General features: G+C 43.4%; 1 protein-coding gene and 1 long non-coding RNA gene across 5 annotated transcripts; one reads left to right on the plus strand and one right to left on the minus strand.

Moving 5' to 3' along the window:
• The first annotated feature begins 74 nt into the window (after window positions 1–74).
• Window positions 75–6,737, plus strand: mcmdc2 (minichromosome maintenance domain containing 2). The gene is made up of 12 exons (XM_035755074.2): window positions 75–239; window positions 494–624; window positions 720–975; window positions 1,061–1,183; window positions 1,410–1,511; window positions 2,099–2,227; window positions 3,889–4,126; window positions 4,324–4,529; window positions 4,741–4,907; window positions 5,392–5,571; window positions 5,733–5,875; window positions 6,362–6,737. Exons 1-12 carry the CDS (start codon window positions 143–145, stop codon window positions 6,534–6,536), a joined length of 1,947 nt encoding a protein of 648 aa, XP_035610967.2. The 5' UTR covers window positions 75–142; the 3' UTR covers window positions 6,537–6,737.
• Window positions 5,754–11,091, minus strand: LOC118370213 (uncharacterized). Of its 4 annotated transcripts, none has more exons than XR_004822764.2 (6): window positions 10,943–11,091; window positions 9,573–9,634; window positions 9,330–9,379; window positions 8,874–9,105; window positions 8,574–8,624; window positions 5,754–5,772 (listed from the first exon to the last, which is right to left on the minus strand). It is a non-coding gene; the product is annotated as an uncharacterized LOC118370213 (long non-coding RNA). The 4 variants fall into 4 exon arrangements; XR_004822763.2 differs by lacking the exon at window positions 5,754–5,772 and adding an exon at window positions 6,936–7,075; XR_004822762.2 differs by lacking the exon at window positions 5,754–5,772 and adding an exon at window positions 8,000–8,355.
• Between the last annotated feature and the right edge of the window lie 1,236 nt (window positions 11,092–12,327).

Here is a 12,327-nt window from a genome sequence, read left to right on the forward strand (position 1 = left end):
TATTACGGAGATGGGGGGACTTGTCTGTCTGTGCACTCAAATTAGCGAGCACAGTTCAAATGTTCAAGTCGCGTGATATCTTGACTGTGACTAGTCTCTTCAGCCAACTCTTTAGCTAACGTTAGTCAGTCGGTAACATAAAATGGAAGACGTTTTCTTACTGAAAGAGTCAGTTTTGTCTTTTCTAGACAGAAGTGGAGCTCTTCTTCAACTTGCTGAAGACTGCAAACCATTCAACGGTAAGTTTTAAGGGCCAGTTGTAGGCTAGCTAACGAAAGCTTTCGGTCAGTGCTAGCTAGCTAATGGGATTGTGTGACTCCTGAGGAAAGGGTAACCTAGGCAACCCTGAACCCACTTGGAGGATGTGGTGACACGTGAGACGCAGTCCTTCATAGATGACAGCAAACTGTTAAATAACTGATATGGTTATGTAAATTGATAGAGTTGACTTTATAACAGCTACATCAATCACCCAAGTACCTATTCCCTTCAGACATCCAGCGAAATGAAGCTGTGTATCGGTTCTGTATCCGTGTGAACCCTTCAGACCTAATCGAACTGGATCCTAGATTGGGTGACTGTGTTCTCAATGACCCCCTCAAAGCTACAGCACTGTTTCAATCTGTAAGTCCAAAACATCTCCCATTTACATTACCCCTTATTCAAACCTTGAATTTTGAACATACTGGTATTTGTTTTTGTTGTTGTCACTCTTTCAGGTTTGTTTTCTGTCAATAAAGACACTCTCCCTCATAGAGAAAATCCACACAGAAAGTCAGGTGAATGTGATCCTGAAGTTTACACACTTACCTCCGTTCCCTGAGTACACCTTGGACCTCTGTGAGTTTCCCTGTGGTTATGGCCCCATGAGACCTGTTGCCATGGAGGGCTTGGCCATCGCGATGACTAGGGTCTCCAAGTACACTCAGGGAGCCAGGTTTCTCTGTTCTGAGGAGGACTGTCCCTGCTCAACAGGTAGGCCTGATTACAAGTAACCTATTTCTGTTTTCATAACAACACGGTAATGCCATTTACAAATTCTGTAATATGTTATCCTCAGGGTTCCATCACATCAGAGTGCACGCACCCGGAGCCACTGAGTCAGCCACAGTGAGGAGTGACTTCAGCTGCCTGCTCTGCTCCTCTCACCTCAAAGAGGACATCAAGTTCCGGGTCCTGGGGGGTGAGAATTCCCTAAATGATACCTGATGAAGTAGCCTCACATGCCATTCTTACATGTAGCTCGTCGTTTCTTACTAGCTCTGATTTTGCTGACAGCTACTTTATTGAAGAAAATGTACTTGAATGTGATTGTCTCATCCAGCTACCTTAAGATGGATGCACTGGATAAGAACATCTGCTAAATGACTGACCTTTTGTAATGTAAATATAATGTGGTTTGGAAACAGACAAGCAGCTTGTAGAGCTGATCCATGTTAAAGCACTGGATGTCCTGAAAGTCCATCCTCCCAGTGCCCTCAGGTACCAGTCTGTCACCCTGTTTCTCAGAGGTAAGCTCACATAATAATGATCATTTTGCCCAAACGTTTTGTAATGTTCACATATTGCAAGTCAAGATTTTGTTTTTAATAGATTTGACTTTATCTCCTTAGAAAAGTAACTTAGAAGTTTGTTTGGAATTTTCTCTTTTCCATTACAAATTTCATTTTGGTGCCTAAATCCAATGGGGGAAGAGTTAAAATAGAGGTTTGAGTAGCCAGCCACGCAGTAGTGCCCCTGGGTGAGATATTAGGTGTTCCTGTGCCCTCCAATAACATTGTCCAGCCATTACCCCTGAGAGAGCAGTGATTCTCAGTGCCAGTATTAGCATATTCTGTTGACCTAGTCTTCTGGAGGAATTCAACACAGCGAGATCATGTTACTAAACATATATGTTAATAAGTGTAAGAAACACTCATTAGTTGGGTCACACAACGTACACACAGTGAGATCTTTGTTCCAAGGGCCTGGTTCCTGTGTTGCTCTTGGCAGGGGTGTGTAGGTGCCTTGCATGTTCCTCAAATAATTAGGAAAAAGCAAGACAGAACCAGACAACCCCTCTGAGTGTTATGGTTCTGTTTCCCTCACAACATTGTAGATGAGCTGTGTAACTCCATGAGGATTGGACGTCTGTACAGGGTGCTGGGCATACCGGCCCATGTCCACCAGTGGCCCAACGTCACCTGGAGTGTGGAGGCCAATAGCGTTCAACCGTGGGAGCCTGAATGTAAGGACCTATATGCATGCTTACAATGGTACAGATCAGCTTACATTAAATCCTATTCAGAATCTATAGGTCTGATTTTCAGCTACTCCGAGAAAGCCATTCATAAGGAACATGTATGTGTGTGTGAGGACTGTGACCTCTGACTTGCTTATACCAGAACATTACAGTCAAAAGTTTGGACAAACCTACTCATTCCAGGGTTTTTATTTATTTGACCTATTTTCTACATTGTAGAATAATAGTGAAGACATAAAAACAACACATATGGAATCATGTAGTAACTAAGTGTAAAACAAATCTAAATATATTTTATGAGATTCTTCAAATAGCCACCCTTTGCCTTGATGACAGCATTGCACACTCTTGGCATTCTCTCAACCAGCTTCATGAGGTAGTCACCTGGAATGCATTTCAATTAAATTGTTAAGTTAATTTGTGGATTTTTTTCCCTTAATGAGTTTGAGCCAATCAGTTGTGTTGTGACAAGGTAGGATTGGTATACAGAAGATAGCCCTATATTTGGTAAAAGACCAAGTCCATATTATGGCAAGAACAGCTCAAATAAACAAAGAGAAACAACAGTCCACCATTACTTTAAGACATGAAGGTCAGTCAATCCAGAAAATGTTTCTTCAAGTGCAGTCGTAAAAACCATTAAGCGCTATGAAAAAAAACTGGCTCTCATGAGGACCGCTACAGGAAAAGGAGACCCATTGTTACCTCTGCTGCAGGGGATAAGTTCATTAGAGTTACCAGCACTAGAAATTGCAGCCCAAATAAATGCTTCAGAGTTCAAGTAACAGACGCATCTCAACATCAACTCTTCAGAGGAGACTGTTTGAAACAGGCCTTCATAGTCGAATTGCTGCAAAGAAACCACTAGTAAAGGACACCAATAAGAAGAATAGACTTGCTTGGGCCAAGAAACACGAGTAATGGACATTAGATCGGTGGAAATCTGTCCTTTGGCTCCAAATTGGAGATTTTTGTTTCCAACCGCCGTGTCTTTGTGAGATGCAGAGTAGGTGAACGGATGATTTCAGCATGTGTGGTTCCCACCGTGAAGCATGGGGGATGTGTGATGGTGCTTTGCTGGTGATTTATTTGTAATTCAAGGCACACTTAACCAGCATGGCTACCACAACATTCTGCAGCAATACTCCATCTCATCTGATTTGCGTTTAGTAGGATTATCATTTGTTTTTCAACAGAACAATAAACCAAAACACTTCCAGGCTGTGTAAGAGCTATTTGTCCAAGAAGGAGAGTGATGGAGTGCTGCATCAGATGACCTAGCCTCCACAATCCCCCGACGTCAACCCAATTGAGATGGTTTGGACCACAGAGTGAAGGAAAAGCAGCCAACAAGTGCTCAGAATATGTGGGAACTCCAAGACTGTTAGAAAAGCATTCCAGGTGAAGCTGGTTGAGAGAATGCGCAAAGGGTGGCTACTTTGAAGAATCTAAAATAAAATATATTATGATTGTTTCCATAGTTTGTCTTCACTAATATTCGACAATGTAGAAAATACAGCAAATAAAGAACCCTTGAATGTGTAGGTGTCCAAACTTTTGACTGGTACTGTATATTCAATGACAACACCTCACAGTCCAGTAGATTCATTCCACCCCTCTTCTTTTCCTTCAACCACACCCCCCAGACACGGGCACCATCAGCTCTAACTTCCAGGCCCTGTTGACGGCAACAGCCTGTTCCCCCTGGAGGTTCTCTGCCATTGTGGCTAACACGTTTGGATCCCCTGTGGTTCCCCCGGGCTTGTACAGCACTCTGAAGCTGGGCCTGCTGCTTAGCCTGGTCCAGGGCCGGGAGGACAACCCAGACTCACTGCACTGCCTGGACCTGCTAGCGCTGACGACTGACACACTCATACTGGAAAGGTCTTGCATTATAATGCTTCAGTCAGACAGTCAATTCATCAATCTCTGAATCAGTCAATCAATCAACCATGTTCTTAGGAAGCACAATACAATGGCCAAAACAATAACATTACTACAGTAAAATTATACTATGCCTATATTCAAGTCAACAGCATAAATAAATAGTTGAGAGCCAGCCTCCGTTACCCCCGTCTTAGGCTGATGACGTACAGCCTGGGTCTGGCTGGCCGTGGGGTGAGACACCCTGCGACAGGGGAGATGTTTGCCTCTCTTTCTCGTGATGAACACGGAGCAGGCACGGCTAACATCCACGCTGGCTCCGCCCTGCTGGCCACTGGGGGCATCTGCATGCTCGGGGACCTGGGCCACCACAAGAAAGATAAGATGGATGCCCTTCAGTCAGGTACAGAGCCCTGCTTACCTTGTAGCCTGGAGCCAGTCTGATACAGCTGTAGCAATGCAACATTATGGCACCTCCTGTGACACAAAGTATAGAGTAAGTTATGAGTGTATAGCCCAAGGGACTGGTTTCACACGGGGCCTTTGCCTTTGCCCCGCCTTCTATCCACCACCAACAGTTAGTTCACCTTTGACCGCTCTCCTTCCCCACCCAGCTCTGGAGAGTCGGACAGTGTCTGTGATCATCCCAGGGAAGAAGTATGGAGAGGATGCTGACCAGCAGATCTCCTTCCCTGTCCAGTGCAGCTTCTGGGCCTTGGCAGACTCCACAGCTCCCTCAAACAAGACCACCAGAACTGACAGTACAGTGCTGGGAACAGTGGTGGGTCATAGTTGTTGAATTTACATTACCATTCAAATTTATTGGACTACTGCACTTGATAAATGTGAGTGCCCCCATTGGTTTGTTGTCTGATATGGTGATTCTGCAACAATGCTATTCCATGTGAGCAGTTTGAAACCTTTTCTCCTACCACACAATGCCGATAGCACTCAGCACTGGCAAATATGTGTTCCCGAAATGTCAAATCTGAGCCAGCCAATTGTCTGTTTAGGCGTTTGCTTTATGTAGGCAAAGCAGGAAGGGGAGACAATTTACTCTCTTCAGAGGATGTAGTTAATTGTTCCACTCATGGAACAGGCTGCTGTCCAAAAACGCTTTCAGGTTCTCTTCCACTTTGGCCTCTGCCTATTCAGGATGGACAAGAAACAGTACTCTAGTGGTAAATATAGTACTTCCATGTTAAGGTATTTTAACAAAATTAGCTATCAGCCACATGAAAATCTGTGATCCATTGTGTGTGTAGGACATGGGCCCGGTCCCTGCCCAGTTGGCCGAGGCCTTTGGTCTGGTGATCCTGTGTCGGGAGGCAGGGGGAAAGCAGGCCCTGCTAGCCCAGACGGTGCACACCCTCAGACAGGCAGTGCAGCCTGGAGAGCCCCTCTACCCATCCTGCATGCAGTTCACCACACAGGACTATAAGGAGGTAAAACCACACAATACTGTACACTATAATGATGATATTTACCTTTCATGTAATTTATGGCACATATAAAAAATACATCCGCACTTTTAGATGCTTTGTGACTGACAACATTGACTTACCATCGAGGGGCTCTCCGGGCTGCACTCTCTTCCTTCCCCTAGCTTCTGGCCCACACCCAGAGGATCCAGACAGAGCTGAGCCCTGGGGCAGAGATGATGATCCATGGCTATTACATGGCTAGCAGAAGGGTCCGCTCAGACTCGGGCCATGGTGCAAAGGTGTCTGTGGCCTCCATTAAGCTACTGTAAGGGCCTACCACACGCTGAGGGTTATTCATTTCAAAAATACCATGTTTAATATTTATACACATCACCCTTTTACTTATTTGTGTTTAACTTGGGCATTTGTCAAATCTGATATAACTGTAAGAGAAAAATCCCTTCAAATTCTCAGGAAACCTGCAGCTTTAGAAGTGTTCTGTAATGTCATATTTCTCCACAAGGTGGAGGGCAATCATTAATTTACAGAACCTAGACTATTTTTTGTGTAGGCTGGAAAATATTTTCAGTGGTAGTATCAGTTTATTTTTACACAATTTCATCAGTGTTACTATATAGATATACAAAAGGCTTATCACTAAGACAGGTTTTTCCAGATCTGATGGTCTGTTCCTACATGATGCATTTCATTGCCAGTTAGTAACTGTACCATTACTCACAGTAAATTCTGCTTAGCTAAAAACTAGACATTTGTTTACTTCTAATTGTCTTTATTGGCATGTTTCTTCCAGGATCTCCCTGGCTGAGGCCCACAGTAAACTGTGTCTGAGAAGCACAGTGCTGGAGGAGGATGCAGTGATCGCTGTGTTGCTGTGTGAAAACTCCATCACTCTCAGACATGGTATGACACACAGGACCGAAGGCCAAGTCAGCAGCCAAACTCATAGATCCCATTTGCCATGTTGAAATCACATATCGTGGCTAATTAACAGTCAAAGAACAAACCCCTCCAGACTCGGCACCATTTCTAGAGATGTCGCAGTCCAACCTTTCTTTTGTCTAGGGTGCCACCCCCCCAACTAGTGCAAAGTCTTTAATACTCCTGTATACGGGGAGAAAAATACATCAGCAGAGCATGGTGAAGAATCCCGCAGCCATGCCTAGGTCTTGCTTTAATGTCAGTGAGTGGGGATTTCTACAGGGAAATCACATTATCAGTCACATGCAGGTGTAGCTACAGGCAAGAGTATCCTGGCCATGATCTTCTTTGCTCTAGTAATAGCAGTCAGTGTGGACTGGTCTAGATTTTCCCTGATAGTTGGTCTGGGGACTGCTCCCTCTACCTACAGGAGCCTCAGCGCTCGTTATCCCACCCGACGCAGCATTTCCCTGTGACCTGTGTGACCTGGAAGCTCTCCACAGGAGAGACCTTATCCTGGAGCAGCTCCAACAGAGCATCCTGCACTTTGTCTACGCCTACGCCCCCGGGGCCGCCAGCTACATCACTGAGGAGGAATAGGACCACAGCTAAGTTAAAGGATTTTTCTATATTGAATTTCAATGGTGAAATGAGCTACTCAGAAGAATAAAGAAACGCAACGTATTGATCCAAGAAATTTTCTATACGCACAAAGCACTTCACATTGAGCATTTCTCCTCTGCCAAGATAATTCATCCACGTGACAAGTGTGTCATACCAAGTATCTGATTAAACAGCATGATTGCTGAAACCACATCAGGTTGAGGGAGAGTGGAATTGGCATGCTGACTGCAGGAATGTCCACAAGAGTATTGAATGAGAATTTGGCAGTACATCCGATAAACCACCCAGACAGGTGATAAAACTAATTCTATTCCAACCCATGGCTACGCACCTGCAGTCAATTGAAATCCATTGATTAGGGTCTAATACATGAACTGTAACATTCATGTTTCAATGTAGGCAGAATTTTTTTTTGCGTTTAATGTACCATAAAATATTTTATTTCATAACAGGGCAGAAAAAGAAAAAACATTTAACCTTAAGCAGGGGAGTCAGACCAAGGTTGTGCTTTTTTGACAGGCAAGAATGTTGAAAATATGGTGATAGTTTAGGTCTCCAGGGTCACATTTGTGAAGGAGTTCATGCACCGCTTTCCAAACCTTGTGAATTGTCAATGAATAGAAGAAATCAGTTAAATAAATGACCATTGTCTAATGTGATTAGCCATCAACCTACAACTTTCTACCATTGTGGGTGTAGTTGCAATGCTGGTAATTCAAATGAATGGCTTTTAAGCAGGGTAAATTAGCAGAAAAGGCATCAATTCCATTTAAAATTAATGAACACGGGTAGAAAAATCTTAGTTGACACCTCTCAACCCAGGAAATAACTCCCCTACTGCAGGCCTAACAATCCTGCATGATGAAATAAGAGTCTCAAACCTTAGTCAGGGATTGCAGGTTTAATGATTGAAGGTAGACCCTGCAAAATGCCCCTGCCACGAGGTGCACCGCAGATATTGAGCTAAGCAAGATGCACACGCTTCACTCTGTTGTGGAAATTGACCCACTATCCCCTTTACCATATCGCTGCTGCGTCTACCTGTAATGATCAATGCTAATATTGGCAGTTCAGTTAGTCACAGCATCCCAATTTAGTCAGATCAGTAAACAGCAAAAGTGAGAAGTCATCACAACTCCAGTAGAAGACTGAAGGAAACCAATTGGCTATTTAGCCCTCAAATCTCAACCCTATGGTGAGTGTAAGTCTTCATATTCCACATACTGGATCATCAAACCCAATCTAGGAGAGAACAGTCTATTAGCATGACTATCATTTGATTGTAGTTAGGCAAAATATGCAAGCAATTATACTGTAGTTCAGGAAGTCTCTCTCAGCATCCCAATTTAGTCTGAAGGGTAAATGGCAAAATGTAGAACTCAATCACAACTCCAGTTTCGTGCACATTTGCAGATCAAAGACATGTTTGGCCCTCAGATTAAAAATAATATTTTACTCACCACAGGGCAAGATCTACGTCAGTCTTCAATATACATCCTGGCCCATTAACTCTACGAAAGAACAGAATCTTATTAAAATTATCATTTGATAGACAATGTAAAATATCTCAAAATAATGGTAGTTCAGTTAGTCACACTATCAGCACCCCAATAATGGTCTGATGGGTAAATGGCAAAAATGATAACCCATCACAACATTAACCGAAGGGAAAACAGATTTCAAACAGGCCACTCAAGTGGGCTGGTTGTATACTAGTCAGTTAATGCCAGTGGAAACGAGAAGGTATAGGCCTAACTCACCAAAAACAAGATGTAGATTGCGTGTCACTCATTGCACGAAGGGCAGTGTATGCAGGTTTTCACTGCTCCCTGTACTTGATTGACGAGTTAAGGTCACTCCATCACCTGGTTGTCTAAGCCTTAACTGAAAGGAAAACCCCAAACCCACAGACACTAGGCTCTCTATGGAATGAGTGACACCCCTGGTGTAGATCTCTTATAGCGTCTTCAGTACCCTGCCAGCCAATCAAATCTGTGGGAGAAAAACATTGTTATACTGATGATCATTGGCCACCAATCGAGATGTTGTGGGTTGAAAGGGTATTCTTTAGTTAGAATAATGCTGGTGGTTCAGTTAGTCACAGTCTCAACACCCCAATTTAGTCAGATGGGTAAACGGCAAATGTGTGAAGTCATCACAGTACCAGCAGAACAACCGACTAGCAGAGCATAGCTTATAGTTAGGAATTAACTCACCTCAGTACACTACTGGCATAGCCAGCACCATCTGTCCCCAAAAGAAAAACCTGTGAAAAAACTGAATTAACTTTGCGACAAAAAAATAAATCAAATTTGACTGACAGTTGTGGTATGGTCAGTGTTGTGATTTTACTGGTAGTTCAGTTAGTCTCAGCAACCAAATTTAGTCAGATGGGTAAACGGCAAAAATGATAACTCTAGGCCTTTTAATAAACCTTGGTTTAAGAATGGACGACTCACTCCAGTACAACAAAGGATGCATCAGTGTCTGGATCCTTCAACACCCTTCAAGTCCATGAACGCTATAAGAGAAATACATAAAACCTGAAGTTAAATTCCTGCTGCTGTATATTTAAAAACACTGTCATATATCAGCCTACACAGCTCTCGAGGTTCAGCTAATTCTGGGATTCAGATTGCACACAACTCTACTGCTCAGATATTAAAAGAGCCACATTCAGATCTATGGGAAGCATTCTGCACTTTGAAAAAGTATGAGTGACATCCACAAATAGTACTCCCAAGTAATTGCCAGGAAACTGGTGTGGCACTATTGGTTTTTATCTTGCATGGATAAGCTGTACTGAAGGAATAGCCAATGCACTCCGAACACAACTAGACAGCTAAAATGAGTAATGAACTTAGGGTCAGGGGGCACATTTAACACAGCTTGGGAGTACTGCACAATGAAAGCCCACACTGCAGCATTTCCAAGGAAGGTTCAACAGCAGATCACGACCTTAACCAAGACCTTTACTCCTTTGAGACGTCCAAAGTCGAGATTCCACAATGAAGTCATTGCGAAGACAATTAACAGACCACCGTGGTATCCGATGATCGGTGACCAGAGCAGGTGTGCAGTAACCTAACTAACAATAGGGGTCGAAATGACAAAGGGGCCATTTATCATCGGATCTGGGACAAGCAGCGGACAGTATGATTTATTACAATACTGCTGGGACATTTAGGCCCAATTTACTGTTCGATAAGTCATTAATTGTTTTACTATGGGCCCATTCCATTCACACATGATACTAAGATCCAAGAGTAAACAGTCAATTTATTTTGGTAAAAGTATCCATAGTATGACTGCCAACAGCCCACATGCACCGACAAGTGCCTCAAATGTCTGCGGGATGCACCAATTTGAGCATAAACATGGGGGGAGTGGTTAATTAGCAAACTAAATGAATGATTATTAAATCATTAATGAGCTGCACCCTTTGCCAGACAATATCCATACATTACCAGTCTCTCGCTTACCCTAGCGCAAACTACATTATGGACCCGACAGTCTGCCTACTCACGTGATCAGTGGCATTGATTCGTGGCCCTCGAGCGCAGCGCACCAGTGACAAGGAAACGGTTTGCTTACTAACCTAGTCAATAAAATTGTATCATTGAAACGGGACGATTATATTACAGAAAACTAGGTAAATGATTTCGAATCCATTTTTAGAGGGAATGATATAATCCTTATTTTGACGGCGGAAACGTTACATTCAGGTTAGCTAACATGCTAGTGTTCTGGTATTTTATATAGCCAGCTAAAACACCAATTTGCATTATTATTGAATAAAACCGACTGCCTAATGTTATTAGCCACCTACCTGTTGCCTGAACGGGGAACTCAACAAGTTGTTGCAAATAATAATAATAATATTGGTGCGAGCGCATACAACCTCCATGCGTCCTCCTTCGTTGTTCTTCCACAGAGAAAGATGACTTCCTGCTTCATCGTTAATGGCATGCGCAGTCTGAGCTCACATCACGCAGGAAACTACCAAAAACACCCTACAAGGTTTTACCTATTATTATGAGGCAGCTAATAGGTCTATTTTATAACTGTTGAAAACGGTGTTTTGATTGTATTTGTGTTTTGGCAATTTTCATTTGAATTAAAAGGTCCAATGCAGCCATTTTGATTCCAATATCAAATCATTTCTGGGTAACAATTTACGTTAAGTACCTTAATGTGGGTTTTCAATTAACATTGTCAAAAAGATGGCTTAGCAAAGAGCAATTTCTCAAACAAATTGTTTTTCTAGGACTGTCTGTGAGCGGTCTGAGTGGGGAGGGGAAAGGTGAAAAAAAGCTGTTATTGGCAGAGAGGTTTGGAACTCTCTTTCTTATTGGTCTATTAACGGTCAACAGGCAGGCCAAAACTTCATCCCACCAAAACAGGCAGAAATGCCAGGTAGTCTTTTCAGACAGCTCTTACACTAAAAGGGCATTATCATCTTAGTGTGGAAATACACACTCAGTGGCCAGTTTATTAGACACATCACCCCGTTCATGAAAACGGTTCGCTCCTACAGACAGTGAGTCACATGGCCGTTGCTTACTTTATGAAGCAGGCAGACAGGCATCTGGTTACTGCTTCGATTAAACGTTAGAATGGGCAAAACGAGTGACCTAAGCAACTTCGAGTGTGATATGATCGTCGGTGCCAGGCGCGCCGGTTCCAGTATCTAAGTAACGGACGGTCCACTGGGCTTGTCATACACAGCAGTGTCTAGGGTTTACCGATAATGGTGCGACAAACAAAAAAACGTCCAGTCAGTGGCAGTCCTGTGGGCGGAAACAGCTCGTTAACGAGAGAGGTCAAAGGAGAATGGCAAGAATCGTACAAACTCATAGGCGGGCCACAAACAGGCAAATAACGGCGCAGTGGTGTGCAGAATGGCATCTCGGTGCACACAACTCGTGTGTCCTTTTCACGGATGGACTGTTGCAGCAGACAACCACACCGGGTTCCACTCCAATCAGCTAAAAATAAGAAGAAGCGTCTCCAGTGGGAACGCGATCACCAACACTGGACAATTGAGTGGAAAAACATTGCCTAGTCCAATTAATCCCTGTTCCTGTTGCGTCATGCTGAAGGCAGTCAGGATTTGGTGTAAACAGCATGAAACCATGGCCCCATCATGCTGGTGGCAGTGGTGTGGGGGATGTTTTCCTGGCACACGTTAGGTCCCAAAACACCAATTGTAGC

Source organism: Oncorhynchus keta, chromosome 4, assembly GCF_023373465.1.
Source record: "Oncorhynchus keta strain PuntledgeMale-10-30-2019 chromosome 4, Oket_V2, whole genome shotgun sequence".
Classification (NCBI taxonomy): Eukaryota; Metazoa; Chordata; class Actinopteri; order Salmoniformes; family Salmonidae; genus Oncorhynchus; species Oncorhynchus keta.

Coding starts and splice junctions, on each gene's coding strand:
- mcmdc2 (XM_035755074.2), top strand. CDS start 143: ATGGAAGACGTTTTCTTACTGAAAGAGTCAGTTTTGTCTTTTCTAGAC. Junction 1,512..2,098: donor TGTCACCCTGTTTCTCAGAG/GTAAGCTCACAT, acceptor ACAACATTGTAG/ATGAGCTGTGTAACTCCATG. Junction 4,127..4,323: donor GACACACTCATACTGGAAAG/GTCTTGCATTAT, acceptor CCCCCGTCTTAG/GCTGATGACGTACAGCCTGG.